A 15,493-nucleotide genomic window follows, 5' to 3' on the forward strand; every position below is an offset into this window, starting at 1 on the left:
TCCTTTGGTACTGGGGTTCATAGTTGGCAAGGGTTGGTCATGTGGAAGAGTCAGGGCCTGTCTTTGTAGGGTCTGGGCTTGTTGGGTAAAGGAGACTCAGACAAATAAAGGAAACCAGATGTAGTATACGTTAGAGGTAGGATTGGGGCGCTGGAATCAGTCTAGTTCAAGCCCCAGCTCTGATACTTATTAAGTAGGTGAACCTCAGGCATGGACCTTAACCTCCCGGGAGGTCTGTCTCTTCTTCAGTACAATAATGATAGTAGCAGTATCTGCCTCATAGGGCTGTTGTGGGGGTGAAATGAAATGATGTGTATAACGTGCTTGGAACAGGGCTTGGCTTAGATCAATCAATAGGGTGCTCTTTGTCAGTACTACTGGTGGTTAACTTGGGTAGGTGCACTCAGAGATGGTTTCGTGATCAATATAGTCTATGAGTGGGGCCGAGAGTTAGGTATTTCATTGTTTAAAAAAGCAAATGGTTCACTGGTTTGATATTTTATTATTCAATTATTTTAATCATTGTTTTCTCCCTTCTCTCCCAAATACCTTTACCACCACCTATGCTGGGCCTGTGTTATGTTAGGTGTATGCTTCTGCTGAGTGCTAGGAGTATGGTCCTCATCCATGAATTTTTACTTTAGCAAGAGACACAGACTCAGAAATTAATGCAATCATGTGAGATAAGAATGTGTCAGAGATTGCATGAAATGCTGCAGGCACCACAGGATAGCTGATAGAGCTACTTGGCCTTTGCCAGAGAAGACTTCTTAGCCAAGGGAACATTTGGCCTGGATTTTGAAGGATGAATAGGAGTTCACCAGATGGCGGGAATTAGCTAATTTCCACTCCAAAGCCTCTTTTCAAACATACATATCTGGGAAACAAATAGTGCTAGAATAATTGGATATCCTGGTGCCAAAAAAAAAAAAAAAAAAACCCATCCGTATTTCACATGATATACTAAAATTAACAAAAAAATCACAGATCTAATTGTAAAACTTCAAACCACAAAATTTCTAGAAGAAAATGAGAAAAATCTCTGTAACCCTGAGCTGGGCAAAGATTTCTTAAATGAGACATCAAAATCCCAGTCCATAAGAGAACAAATTAACTTTATCAAAAGGATAGTAGCAGTATCTGCCTCATAGGGTTGTTGTGAGGGTGAAATGAAATGATGTGTATAACGTGCTTAGAACAGGGCTTGGCCTAAGTCATCTGCTGTCTGAAAGACACTGTTACTATGCAAAAGCAAGCCACCGACTGGGAGGAAATATTTGCAAATCACTTAGCTGATAAAGGATTTTTATCTAGAATATAGAAGTAATTCTCAAAACTCTTAAATGAAACAACCCAATAAAAAAGATGGGCAAAAGATGGAATGCACAAAAAAGTGTCAATGGATGGCAACCACGCACGTGCAAATATGCTCAACATCATTGGTCATTAAAGAAATTCAGCCGGTGTGGTGGCTCATGCCTGTAATCCCAGCATTTTGGGAGGTCGAGGCGGGCAGATCACCAGAAGTCAGGAGTTTGAGACCAGCCTGGCCAACATAGAGAAACCCTGTCTCTGCTAAAAATACAAAAAATTAGGCTGGGGGTGGTGGCTCATGCCCATAATCCCAGCATTTTGGGAGGCCGAGGCGGGCAGATCACGAGGTCAGGAAATCGAGACCATCCTGGCTAACAAGGTGAAACCCCTGTCTCTACTGAAAATACAAAAAATTAGCCAGGCGTGGTGGCAGGGGCCTGTAGTCCCAGCTACTCCGGAGGCTGAGGCAGGAGAGTGGTGTGAACCAGGGAGACAGAGCTTGCAGTGAGCCGAGATGGCGCCACTGCACTCCAGCCTGGGAGACAGCGAGACTGTGTCTCAAAAAAAAAAAAAAAAAAAAATATATATATATATATATACAAAAAATTAGCTGAGCATGGTGGCACATGCCTGTATTTCCAGCTACTCAGGAGGCTGAGGCAGGAGAATTACTTGAACCCAGGAGGTGGAGGTTGCAGTGAGCAGAGATTGCACCACTGCACTCCAGCCTGGGTGACAGAGCAAGACTCCATCTCAAAAAAAAAAAAAAGAAAGAAAAAAAGTTGCTAAGCACGCGTGTGCGCTTATACGCACACACACACACTTACACATTGCTGAGTATTGTCCACAGAGTTTCTAATTCAGTAGCTCTGGGTGAGGCCTGAGAATGTGTATTTCTCACAAGTTCCCAGGCAATGCTGATGCTGCTGGTCCAGGGACTCTGCTTTGAGAACCACTGTTGGAGAGTCTGTTTCTGCACTGGGCGAGGTGATGTGTCTGCCCCGTCTGAACCCTGGGGGCTAATCTACTTGTCACCTTATAAGTATGTCCCAAATATTATATGGGCAAGCCTGGAGAGTTGGGGGCATATCAGAGAGGCTGCCTGGAAGAGGTGACCAAGAGCTGGCCATGAGAATGAGAATGAAATTTCTTTCATTGTCAAAACTCATACATGAAACAAGCTGGAATGAGAATGAAATTAACAGATGCAACCAGGCTGGCATTCTTGCTAAACCAAATATTGGGGGGGCACCCTCTCATTCGGGGGACTCAGCAGTGGGTTCTTTTTTCATACCCTTTCCCCCATGATTTGGGGTCATTAGGAGCCCAGACCTCGACCTTGAAGGCAAGAGATGAGAAATTACCTCAGCAGTGATTTTTCTCATTCGTTTAATGAGCTTTGGCCAAATATATCCATTTGAATCAGCAGAAGAGTTGTTTTTTATTTTCCTATTGTTTTTGAGAAGGAAAAAGGCCCAAGCTGGGGCCCTCTGAGCTTTCCCCAACCTGACCTGTTTGTTAACAGTCTGCATAAAGCCATTGGTCACAGCGTGAATTCGTGTCAAAGAAGCATTTGAAGTGGTTTGCTTTTTTTTCTCTTTATTTCTGAGGGGCATTTTTTAGACCAATTGATTTGCAGGAACTGGTAGGGTGTTTCTTTGTTCTCTCTCTGCTACCTGGCAGGTATCAAGAGAATGTTTTCTCTGTTCTTTCAGAAGAAAAATAAAGTCTGAAAATTCGTTGGTCTTTGATACAAGCCTGGGCCAGTTAGTGGGGTTGGGTAGGCCAGGTACAGCTTCATTAAGGAAATCTGGTGATCAGGATATGCCCCCCAACAATGGGAGCTGCTAAGTCCCCAAGGCTGTCCAATGTCAGCTCTGCTTCTTCTTCCTTCTTTCTTTTTATTTTTCTTCTTCTTTCTTCTTCTTCCTTCTTCCTCTTCCTCCTCCTCCTCCTCCTCCTCCTCCTTCATAATCAAGGATGGCAGCATTGGGCAAGTTGGGGAGGGCAAAGCCTTGATGGCCCATGGGGAGGGCTTGGCCTGCTCCTGTTTTTTAAAAAAAAAAAAAAAAAAAAAAACTAAACTAATTTATGGCCGGGCACAGTGGCTCACGCCTGTAATCCCAGCACTTTGGGAGGCTGAGGTGGGCGGATCACCTGAGGTCAGGAGTTCGAGACCAGCTTGGCCAATATGGTGAAACCCTGTCTGTACTAAAAATACAAAAATTAGCCGGGTGTAGTGGCACGTGCCTGTAATCCCAGCTACTCGGGAGGCTGAGGCAGGAGAATCTCTGGAACCCAGGAGGCAGAGGCTGCAGTGAGCCGAGATCACGCCACTACACTCCAGCCTGAGTGACAGAGCGAGATTCTGTCCCAAGAAAAAAATAAAAAATAAAAAACGAAATTACTACATACTTCCTATAGAGAAATCAGAAAAAACAGAAAGGCAAAATCAAAAACCAGAATACACGCACACACTCAAGCAAACCAGAAAACAAGCGCCATTCACTTCACCACCCTGAGAAACCCACTGGTTCTATACCTGCAGATGTTCTTCCAGTATTTTTCCTACAAATATTTTACATAATTCATAACACACTGTATATCATTAAAACTTTCTGACCGGGCATGGTGGCTCATGCTTGTAATCCCAGCACTTTGGGTGCCCGAGGCGGGCGGATCACCTGAGGTCAGGAGTTCGAGACCAGCTGGATCATTATGGTGAAACCCTGTCTCTACTAAAAATTCAAAAATTAGCCAGGCATGGTGACAGGTGCCTGTAATCTCAGCTACTCAGGAGGCTGAGGAAGGAGCATCGCTTAAACCTGGGAGGCAGAGGTTTCAGTGAGCCGAAATTGTGCCACTGTACTCCAGCCTGGGCGACAGCATGAGACTCCGTCTCAAAAAAAAAAACAAGACAAAACAAAAAAACGAAAACACACACACACACACAAAACTTTCACAAATATTAGAAGACATGGTTCCCTGAACTGTTGTTTCCCTCTTATTGTCCATTTACATGGTTTTAAACCTTTTGTGGTTCTTAGTGATAAGGTGATAAATATCTTTGGGTGTCCAGCTTGCATTACCATCTCAGACTCCCAAACCTCCGTCTAAGGAGATGTCTCCAGTTATCTTTCCTGTTGTCTCCTTGGTAACAATCTCCCATCTCTGATCACACTGTTTATTTATGATTTGTCTCCCCTCTGCCCTAAGTTCCGTGAGGGTGGGAGTCTTACTTGTCTTGATCCCTCCTGAATAGACAAGGCCTAGCACTCAGCCAGGCATACAGCAAGTGCTCAATAGATGTGTGTTGAGTGAATAAATGGACGAGCATGCTTAACTCACCACCACTTAACTAAAATCACATCTTTTCAATTTTCAAATCGTTTGCTATTGTGGTCAGCAGAGATTGGTTAATTAAACTTTATTTTCTCCCCAGTATCATTTCACTGGGTCTTTGGGGATCTCATGTCTGCCTTTGAACCCACTCCTTGGATCCTGGGAGCTGGGGCAGTTGCTGGGAATCTCAGAGGACCCAGAGAAGGGAATTAGAAAGCCTGGGGGTCCCATCCCTCAGTCATTGTGGGCCGTCTGGGGTCCTCAAATCTGGGCTGAGTAGTACTGTGGACCCAGCTCAGTGGGTGAACACACTTAACCCCACCATCAATGGCTCTTATTTGGGGATGGTCGCTAGAAGCTCATTGTCAATGGATATGTGTTGATCTTATTAGATGCCAGGTATTGGCACACAGAAATAACTCAACTGGGTCTCACCCATCAAGTGACTCACTTTTGGGAGGTGGTGGTGGGCTGCCATGTCTACATCAACAGATCATTCCAAGTTGGAGAGATATGTGCCTGAGTGGAGGTGTATATAGGCTGAGGCCAAGCTGGGAGGAGGAGAGGCGTATCAGGGAGGGCTGCCTGCAGGAGGCAACCATGAGCTAGAGCTGGACTGAGAGTGAATTAGACAGGTTCAGGGAGGCCCGCATTCTGGCTACACTGAGCACCTCATGCAAAGGTAAACATGAGTGGCCAGTCAAAGCAAGGACCCCAGGGTAAAAGTGCGGAGACCCCCAGCGTGGCGCTGGCCAGGTCCTCAGGGGCTGCCTGTACCCAGTGACTGCCAGTTTCTCCCCTTAGTCCTCACACTGTGCCCTCACTGCCTGCCACATTTCAGCTTGTAAATGGAACTTACTTGAGAACTGCCAAGCACCAGGATACATTTTAAATCACAAAGCTTTCATATTATTTTCTTCTTCTCTATAATTTCTTTTTTGCAACCTAGCCTAAGTTTTTTAAAATGTGCCCAGCAGCAGTGGTAATAATAATAATAATAATAATCCTTGCCACCCCGCAGTTTGCTTCTGGCTGTCACATTCCAGGCCTTGGCCCGAGGCACATTTATTTTTTATGACCCAGTTGTCAACTGTGGGGGAATGGTGCTCAAATGGAAGGATGAGGAATTACTCACTTGTGCCAGGGGTTCTGCCGGGAGCTTGCTTTTACTTAATTCTCCCAGTGGTTCTTTAAATAAGGAATTATGATCACATCTGTTTATTTCAGGAGAAGTAGCCAGGCTCAGAGAGGTGAAGCTGCTTGCCCAAAGGCACACAGTTTTTAAGTGGTGGAGACAGGACTGAAATCCAGGTCGGCCTGACTTTAAATTTGGTACTTTCATTCTTCCCACTGTCATCTCAGATTATGATGCAGATCGTGGCTGAAGACAGTGTGCTCTGAGGTCTGGTCCACGTGCACTCTTGGCTCACTTAACTTCTCCCAGCCTCAGTTTTTCACCTGTGGGATGGGTAGAGCAACACCCTTGGATGACACCGAGGACTGGGGGCTCAGTAGTAGTGACTGTGCCCTTCCCCAAATGGGTAGCCTTGCGGAGGTAACTTCACCTCTCTGAGCCTCCATTTCCTCCTCTGTCGGCTGGAGAGACTCAGCCTGCCTCATGGGGAAAAAGCGCCCAGTACAGCAGAATATGTGCTCCATGGACACTTCTCTCCTCTCCACTTAAACGGACTCTCGATGATGAGATAAGAAGTGGATTGGTGAGATGCTGAGCAACGGGTAGGGCGGCTCCTGGCTGTGGACCGACACCTGTCCTGCCCTCCCTGCAGTCTCCATGAGGTTCACCGACGTGTGCAGGCACCCACGTGATGTTCCTTTTGAGATGCATTGAATCAGTGTTTAGCATTTTCCTCCCTGAGTTAGCTCCTGGTCCAGGAGGCAGAGGGGTGAAAATCCTCGGGCAGGTTGGTTGTAGAAACAAGGAGGCCCACCTGGCCCTGTGGAAGAGAGGGTTGGTGCACCTCCCCATGAATCAGAGTTGGGCCCAGGCCTGCCTGAGGCCCCCTATTGTGCTCGTAACCAGAGGGAGGATGCCCAGGTGCTAGTTCCCTCTGCCAGGGAGGTCACCAGGAGCTCCATCAGAGGGCAGCTCCCAGCCACAAACCATGGCTACTCAGGACCCTTTGCTCTGCAGAAGAGGTCTGCACCATCAGCCTGTGCAGAGTTCTTAGCACCCAAATGCACTGGGTTCCCCCAATCCCCTATCCTTCCACTTGGAGACCCCTCTTGCTTCCTGGCACCTGCTTTGCCTCACTCGTTCTGTTTACCCTTTATGATTTGCTCCATAACCAACTCCTTCTAGGAAGCCTCTCATCCTTCCAGTCAGTTCCTTTACCCCTGCCCAGTGTCTCCCAGTCCATGGCATGTGCTCTGTGTGTCATCTCTTTGCACACCTGTCCCTTTCAGTGGACTGGGAGCCCTTTGAGGGCAAAGTCATACCTGATTAACTTGTTATAGAGTACGGGGCATCAACTTAGGCAGCAATGGGGAATGGTGTCCCTGGAAGGTGGAATAGCCTAGGTGAAGCCTTGGAGGGAGAGAGGCAGTAGTGAGTGGAAACCACCGTTTATTGAGTACCACTGTGTGCTGACCACTGTGCTGGGTGCTTTACACACATAAACTCATTTAGTCCTCATAGCAGCCCTGGGAGGATGCTAAGATATGATTTCCATGTCATTTATTTATTTTGTTTGAGACAGGGTCTTGTTCTGTCATCCAGGATGGAGTGCAGCAGTGTGATTATAGCTCACTGCAGCCTTGAACTCCTTGACTCTAGTAATTCTCCTGGCTCAGCCTCCCAAGTAGCTGGGGCTACAAGCACATGTCACCATACCTGGATAATTTTTATATATTTTTTATAGACAAAGGGTCTTGCTACATTGCCCAGGCTGGTCTCAAACTCCTAGACGTAAGTGATCCTTCCACCCTGGCCTCTCAAAGCACTAGGATGATAAGCATGAGCCACCACACCTGGCCTTATTTCCTCTTTGAAGAAGTGGAAACTGAGCCTCCACGCACGGGCAAGGGACTTTTGCAGAGTTGCACGGTTGGGAGTGCAGAGTCTGGAGGGCGTCTAGCTGCGTCTGACTCCAAATCCAAACCTGGCCTTTCTCTGAATTGTAGGAATCTCCTGGGCACTCTAAACTCAGCCTGGTTGAATGGAGAGAGAACATTTTGGATTTTATTTTCTTTTACTAAATTATCTGCAGACTTTCATTGACCTTGAGACTACCTCAGACAAACCCTGGGCATCTTATGATTTGAATATTTTTATACACTGATTTTTAAAAATTGAGGTAAAACACAAAGTATATGAAGTATGCTAATTCTAATGTTTATATTGTCTCTGTCTTTCTCTCTCTCTCTCTCTCTTTTTTTTTTTTTTTTTTGAGGCGGAGTCTCGCTCTGTCACCCAGGCTGGAGTGCAGTGGCTCGATCTCGGCTCACTGCAAGCTCTGCCTCCCAGGTTCATGCCATTCTGCCTCAGCCTCCCAAGTAGCTGCGACTACAGGCACCGGCTACCACGCCTGGCTAATTTTTTTTTTTTTTTTTTTTTTTTTTTGAGACGGAGTCTCACTCTGTCCACCAGGCTGGAGTGCAGTGGCGCGATCTCGGCTCACTGCAAGCTCCGCCTCCTGGGTTCACGCCATTCTCCTGCCTCAGCCTCCCTAGTAGCTGAGACTACAGGCGCTCGCCACCGCGCCCGGCTAATTTTTTGTATTTTTAGTAGAGACGGGGTTTCACCGTGGTCTGGATCTCCTGACCTTGTGATCCGCCCGCCTCGGCCTCCCAAAGTGCTGGGATTACAGGCGTGAGCCACCGCGCCGGCCTTTTTTTTTTTTTTTTTTTAGTAGAGATGAGGTTTCTTCACTGTGTTAGCCAGGATGGTCACGATCTCCTGACCTTGTGATTGCCTGCCTCGGCCTCCCAAAGTGTTGGGATTATAGGCGTGAGCCACCGTACCCGGCCCAATGTTAGTAATTATTAAACACACACCAGCAACTATCCTCCAGATCAAGATACAGAACATTCCTCATTCCATCAAAGGCTCCTTTGAGCCCCCTCCCAGGCAATCTCCATCGGAGGTACCCATCTCACTCCAGACTCATTGTCCCGACTTCTCTTACTATAGGTTAGTTTCGCCCATTCTTGAACTTCACATAAACAGAAGCACACAGGATGCAGGCTTTTGTGCCTGGCTTCTTTGACTCAACACTGGGTCTGTGAGATGCCTATATGTGGCTGCGAGTGGCTTGTTCCTTTTCATTGCTGTGTAGCACCCCATCACTGTGCTCTGGTTATACCACTCTTTGTGGCTCCCTTCTCCTGCTGATAGACATTTGGGTTATCAGTTGACTTATTCCATTCACTTGACTTATTTCTATTTTCATGATTCTTTTTTTTTTCTGAGACAGTGTCTTGCTCTGTTGCCCAGGCTGGAGTGCGGTGGCGCGATCTCGGCTCACTGCAAGCTCCGCCTCCCAGGTTCACGCCATTCTCCTGCCTCAGCCTCCCGAGTGGCTGGAACTACAGTGCCCGCCACCACACCCGGCTAATTTTTTTTTTTTTTTTTTTTTTTTTTTTTTTTTTTTTTTTTTGTAGTTTTAGTAGAGACGATGTTTCGCGGTGTTAGCCAGGATGGTCTCCATCTCCTGACCTCGTGATCCGCCCACCTCGGCCTATCAAAGTGCTGGGATTACAGGCGTGAGCCACCGCGTCCGGATCTATTTTCATGATTTTGATCCAAAGAGTTTCTTTTGTCAGGGAACTCTGCAGAGGTGTTTGAAGAACAATTGGCTCTCTGGAAGTTTAAGGAACTGCGAATGTTTTCCTGATCTTAATCATTTTGAGTCAGAAACATATATATTTATTGATCCATGTCTTCTGTTAAGAAAAAGACATTGGGAGGGGACGAGGAAGAGAAAGGAGCAAATGAGCTTTAGTGGAAGTTTTCTCATTCTTCTCTTCACTCGAACTACCTGGTAGATGATGGAGTCCTTCTGTAATTTAAAGTCAAATGCTCATAGGTGACAGTGGGAGCCATAATAAATGTGTGGGCGCTGTCCTTTTGGCATCCTTTTTCTGCTACTTTGAGATCTCATAAATAACTGAGTATGTTGGTAAGACGCCTTCCGTCCCTCTGTTTGCTCCAGCTGCAGTTGCTAGGTTGAGCTCCTGGTTGCTAGGGATTTTGTGATCCTGTGGCGGTCCAGAAATATGATGGATCAGTGGAACATGCTTTTGGTATTAACTGAAATGTTTCCCAAGCAAATCTTTTAATGTCACTGTATGCTTTGATGTCGTCCCAATTGGTTGATGATTCTTGCACGTTGCCCAGTTAGAGGAAGTGGCTTGAGTGGAGGAGACAAGTATCTTGGACTGGGAATCAGTCCAACAGTCTGAAAAGCCTGCTTCTAGTCTTGTATCTGATATTAATTTGCTGTGTGACCTTGGGCAAGTGTCACTCCCTCTCTGGCCACTGGATGCTACAAAAGTCAAAGACCTGTTGGCTTTAACAGCCTGCAGTTCATCACCCAAGTTCTCTAAGCAGGCCAAGTGCAAATCAGTTTCTCATTATCGGCTGGTGGATTATTGACAAAAGAATTCCCGTTCCCAGCTCACTTCCTTTCTACCCAGCAGGCTTCTGGGCTGAGTCTCCTTGGCCAGATGGTGTGTGTATAGTAGTTTCAGACTAATTTTAATATTCAATCAAACATGATTGGGATCATAAATCTTAAAAAAAATCCTGCAACCCATAAACATCTGATCATGTCATTTTCTGTATCCTTCTGTTAAAATCTTTGGTAGGCTAGGTGCAGTGGCTCACGCCTGTAATCCCAGCACATTCAGAGGCCACAGTGGGAGGATTGCTTGAGTCCAGGAGTTCAAGACCAGCCTGGGCAACATAGTGAGACCCCATCTCTAAAAAAATAATAATAAAATACAATCATCTAGGCATGGTAGTGTGCACCTGTAGTCCCAGCCACTTGGGAAGCTGAGATGGAAGAATCGTTTGAGCCCAGGAGTTTGAGACTGCAGTGGGCTACAATCACACCACTGTACTCCAGCCTGGGTCATAGAGCGAGACCCTGTCTAAAACAAACAAAATTAGCAGTTTTCTATTGCTGCACAGGAGACAGAAAACAAGTGCCATTTCCTTTAGTGGGAAAGCTCACGTTGGTGGTGGCTTCAAGAAGCGATGTCCTGAAGGGAATCTGGACTTACTGGCTTGCTGTGGGATCTTGATTGATTAATGATGTCTGTTATGAACTCAGGAATATGGTGGGAGCACATATCAGTATTTGCCAGTCATGACTGGAGTTTAAAGGCCACGCCCTTTAGTGTCATGGTCGAGGTCTTCAAGGGTGGCCCATGCCAGCTTCTCTAGCTTTATCTTCTCCCCATCTCTATCTGACCCACCTCCAAAAATAACTACTTCCAGACCAGGCGTGGTGGCTCACGCCTGTAATCCCAGCACTCTGAGAGGCCGAGGTGGGCAGATCACTTGAGGTCAGGAGTTCGAGACTAGCCTGGCCAACATGGTGAAACCCTGTCTCTACTAAAAATATGAAAATTAGCTGGGTGTGGTGGTAGGTGCCTGTAATCCCAGCTACTCAGGAGGCTGAGGTGAGAGAATCGCTTGAGCCCGGGGAGGTGGAGGTTGCAGTGAGCTGAGATCGTGCAATTGTACTCCAGCCTGGGCAACAGAGCAAGACTCTGTCTCAAAAATAAATAAAACAAAACAAAAATAACTGCTTCCATGGACCACCTATTGTCTCCCCAAATCCTCTTTGCTCCTGTGGTTCCCTTTGCCTGTTGGGACTTTTATTGTATTAAATTGGCCAACTCTGCCTATTTATCTTCCAAACTTCTATCACAATTTGATCATCTGCTCTATGCTATTGTCTTTGGCTGTCTTGGGTGGGATTAATTATCCCTTCTCCCTCTGATGTCCCATGGTCCTCTGCATAGACCTATAGCACAGCTTACCCTACAGAGCCTACCTCTAGACCCTACCTGTAGACCCCATATAGCCTACCTACCAACCTGTACCCATAGCCTACCTACCACTTAGCCCTTTTCACACTTAGTTGCTTTTTTTTTTTTTTTTGAGACGGAGTCTCGCTCTGTCGCCCGGGCTGGAGTGCAATGGCCGGATCTCAGCTCACTGCAAGCTCCACCTCCCGGGTTTATGCCATTCTCCTGCCTCAGCCTCCCGAGCAGCTGGGACCACAGGTGCCTGCCACCTCGCCCGGCTAGTTTTTTGTATTCTGTAGTAGAGACGGGGTTTCACCGTGTTAGCCAGGATGGTCTCGATCTCCTGACCTTGTGATTCGCCCGTCTCGGCCTCCCAAAGTGCTGGGATTACAGGCTTGAGCCACCGCGCCCGGCCCACACTTAGTTGCTTTTATGTCTCTTTCCAATTCTACCTTGAGAGGGCCTCAAAGTCAAGGTCTGGGCTTTGCTCATCTTTGCATCTCCAGACCAGAGGCCTGCATAGAACAGAGCTTCCATAAATCTGTAATGCGTGCACACGTGAATGAATAAAAGCCACAGTGCATTTCAAAGTCAGAGAAAAATGATTTGGATAACTTTCCCAGTCGCCTGAGTTCGTCTGTCCATACTCCTCAGCTTAATTGTGGGTAATTTACTGTGGCAATAAAATGACCCCCGCATTCCTCCGAGACGGAGCTCAGCTTCAAGTTGTGAGTCTGTTTTCTCCGTCGTGATGGCCTTGTTTTCTTTCTCTCTCCCTTTGCTTCCAGCCTGAAGATAAGCAGAAGGCGGCAGCTGCCTTTGCCCAGCTCCAGGGTGCCATGGAGACGCTGGGCATCTCAGAGAGCGAGCAGCGGGCCATTTGGCGGGTCCTGGCAGCCATCTACCACCTGGGCGCAGCGGGGGCCTGCAAAGGTATGTCCTTCCTGCTGAGCTCACCTGGGAGGCCAGCTGTCTCCTTTGGCAGGCGCCTGACAAGGCCCTTCTCTCGGGGAGGTGGGAACAGGGTCAATCTGTCACCTTCTGTGTCTCTGGGACTGCTCTCGGGGAGGCTGCTGAAACTAGGCGTCGTGAGGAGGACACAGGGCTGGCATTTCAAGCAAACCTTCTAGACCAGCTGTGTCCACAAGAACTTTCTGCAGTGATGGAGATTACTGCTGTTCAGTGCAGTAACCACTAGCCACAGCCACTACTGAACACTTGAAATACAATAGTGCGACTGAGGAATTGAATTTTTAATTGTATTGAATTCTACTTAATTTAAATTTAAGTAGTCATAGGTAGGGAGTGGCTACTGTACTGGCAGTATGGTAGAGCAACTCTAGAATATGGAAGGGAAGGTTGGGTCTGTGCAGTAAAGGTTCTGTGTTTCTTTTTATTTTTTAAATTTTTATGGTTTGATACAGGGTCTTGCTTTGTTGTTTAGGCTGGGCAGTCGTGGTGCGATCATATCTCACTGCAGTTTCTACTTCCTAGGCTCAAGCAATCCTCCTGCCTCAGCCTCCTGAGTAGCTGGGACTACAGGTGTGCACCACCATGCCTGGTTAATATATATTTTTTATTTTTTGTAGAGACAGGGGTCTTACTTTTTTGCCCAGGCTGGTCTCAAACTCCTAGGCTCAAGCAATCTTCCTGCCTTGACCTCCCAAAATGGTGGGATTACAGGCATGAGCCACTGCACCCAGCCAAGGTGCTACGTTTCTAGCTAGACATCTTGGAGATGCCCTGAAACTGATCTTGTATCCTTATCCCATCCTTAAGTGTCTGCTTGCTGATTTTCCCTATTTTGACCTGGTCTTCCAAGTGGTTCCTGCCATCCCCCCAGTCCTTACCCTCTCCCTATCCAATCATTCACCATGTTCCAGAGATAGTCTCTGTGACATCATTTCTGTCCTAGTTTCTGTGTCCTTACTGTTATCACCTTACATGCAGTGTTTACCTTTGTGCGTGTGTGTGTGCTTGGATGAGTGCAGCAGCCTCCTTGCTGATGCCTTCATTCCTCCTTCTACCCATTCTCATGATGACCATCAAGTTCCTTTCTACTACATAGACCCATACTGTCGTTCTCCTGCTTAGAATCCTCCTGAGGCTTTTCCTTGCCTCTAAATCAAATAAAATTCCTTGGCTTGGCATTCAAAGCTCCTCACCTCCCTAACCTGTCTCTTCTGCTCCCTCTTTTGGCAATATATAAGGTTCTGGGGAGAGAATGAGGATGAAGAGCAAGGGTTTCTGCCTTCATGGGGCCTTTCGTGCCTTGTATTATGGTTGTGACTTTGTCTGGCTCTTTTCAGTGGCTGGTGGCTTCCTTTGGGTCCAGAACATAGAACTGGAAGTTGCTTATTGAATGAACACCCGTGTGAACTGAGGTCTGTCCTGGGACTGTGCATGGATTCTGGCTGACGTTCTGGGCTGTTACCTTAGGGGGCAGCAAAATCTTCGAGAAGGTGCTGGTGCATCCTTTCCGTCGTCCCCACATTCCCAGGCCCTGGGTCCGATTCCTTTGATTCTCATCCATTTGAGCCACATATATTAACCCACTGTTTTGATTTTGGAAATTTCTAGAAGTCATACTGAGTCATACTGAGTCAGGAGTAAGTAAGATGAGATTCCACAGTTGATCCAAGCCAAGGACAGACATGCTGGGCTGGGGCAAATATGAAAAAAAAATGCCACTTGTCTTTCCAAAAATCATCCACGCGCATTCGCAATGGCAAAGATATGGAACCAACCTAAGTGCCCATCAACCAATGAGTGTATAAAGAAAATGTGATATATATATATATACACACACCATGGAATACTACTCAGCCATAAAAATGAGATGAAATAATGTCTTTTGCAGCAACTTGGATGGAGCTGGAGGCCATTATTCTAAGTGAAGTAACTTGAGAATGGAAAACCAAATATACGTTCTCACTTATAGGTGGGAGCTAAGCTATGAGGATGCAAAGGCGTAAGAATGATATAATGGACTTTGGGGACTTGGGTCGGGGAGGTTAAGAGTGGGTGAGGGATAAAACACTACATATTGGGTACATGTGCACTGCCGGGGGGTTGGGTGTACTAAAATCAGTCACCACTAAAGAACTTAACCAAAAACCACCTGTACTCCCAAAATGATTGAAAAAAAAAAAATCAGCCATGGGCCATGCTCGGCACTTGGCTGTCTGGGCATCAGCACTACTTTGCTCAGGGAACTGTGATGTCTCTCACTCAACTTCCTGGTCACTGAGGCCAACCTGAGTCAGGAGCAGACCCTGAGACAGAGATGTGGAAACGTGTTATATATTTGGGGGAGGACCCCAGAAGGCTGTGACAGGGGAATGGGAAAATGACACAGGGGAGGGAAGGCAGGAAGTACAAGGTACATGAAGGAGTGGCTTACGCCTGGGAAACTGAGGCTTGGTCCTGCTGGGGACCCCTGGGAGACTCTGAGGAATATGCCTCCTGGTTGTCCTATTCAAGAGACAAGGAAGTTGAGATATTTATCCAGAAACTAAGGGAGCCCCCTGGCTTGTTAGCCTGTCACCAGGGAAGTGAAGGAGCTCAATTTCATTCCTGAGTTTCTCCTCCTGGGGCAAAGTGGGCCCCCCGCCCGATGTGGGCTCAAGGACCTGACCCATCACATCAGTGCATCTGATGATAAGAGAAAGTCACTTTTATAAATATTTTATTAATACTTGATGATGGCAATAATTTCTGCCAATGCTCCACCCACCCCACCTTATAAATTATTTTAAGAAGAGCTGCCGTCAGTCTGCCTGGGAGGCCTGCCTGGTGATTTACTTACTTATAGATTCTGCTTTGAAAGATTTCATAATAG

General features: G+C 46.8%; 1 protein-coding gene across 1 annotated transcript in view; it reads left to right on the forward strand.

Moving 5' to 3' along the window:
* The window catches only part of LOC115892750 (unconventional myosin-XVIIIb-like), a 59,164-nt gene extending 44,990 nt beyond the window's left edge, over positions 1 to 14,174 (forward strand). Inside the window, exons 12-13 of the mRNA XM_030914530.1 lie at positions 12,441 to 12,585; positions 14,092 to 14,174. Coding sequence (XP_030770390.1) covers positions 12,441 to 12,585; positions 14,092 to 14,174 — 228 coding nt within the window. The remainder of the gene's footprint in view (positions 1 to 12,440; positions 12,586 to 14,091) is intronic.
* Positions 14,175 to 15,493: the final 1,319 nt, after the last annotated feature.

Source organism: Rhinopithecus roxellana, chromosome 13 (genome assembly GCF_007565055.1).
Source record: "Rhinopithecus roxellana isolate Shanxi Qingling chromosome 13, ASM756505v1, whole genome shotgun sequence".
In the NCBI taxonomy this organism is placed as follows: domain Eukaryota; kingdom Metazoa; phylum Chordata; class Mammalia; order Primates; family Cercopithecidae; genus Rhinopithecus; species Rhinopithecus roxellana.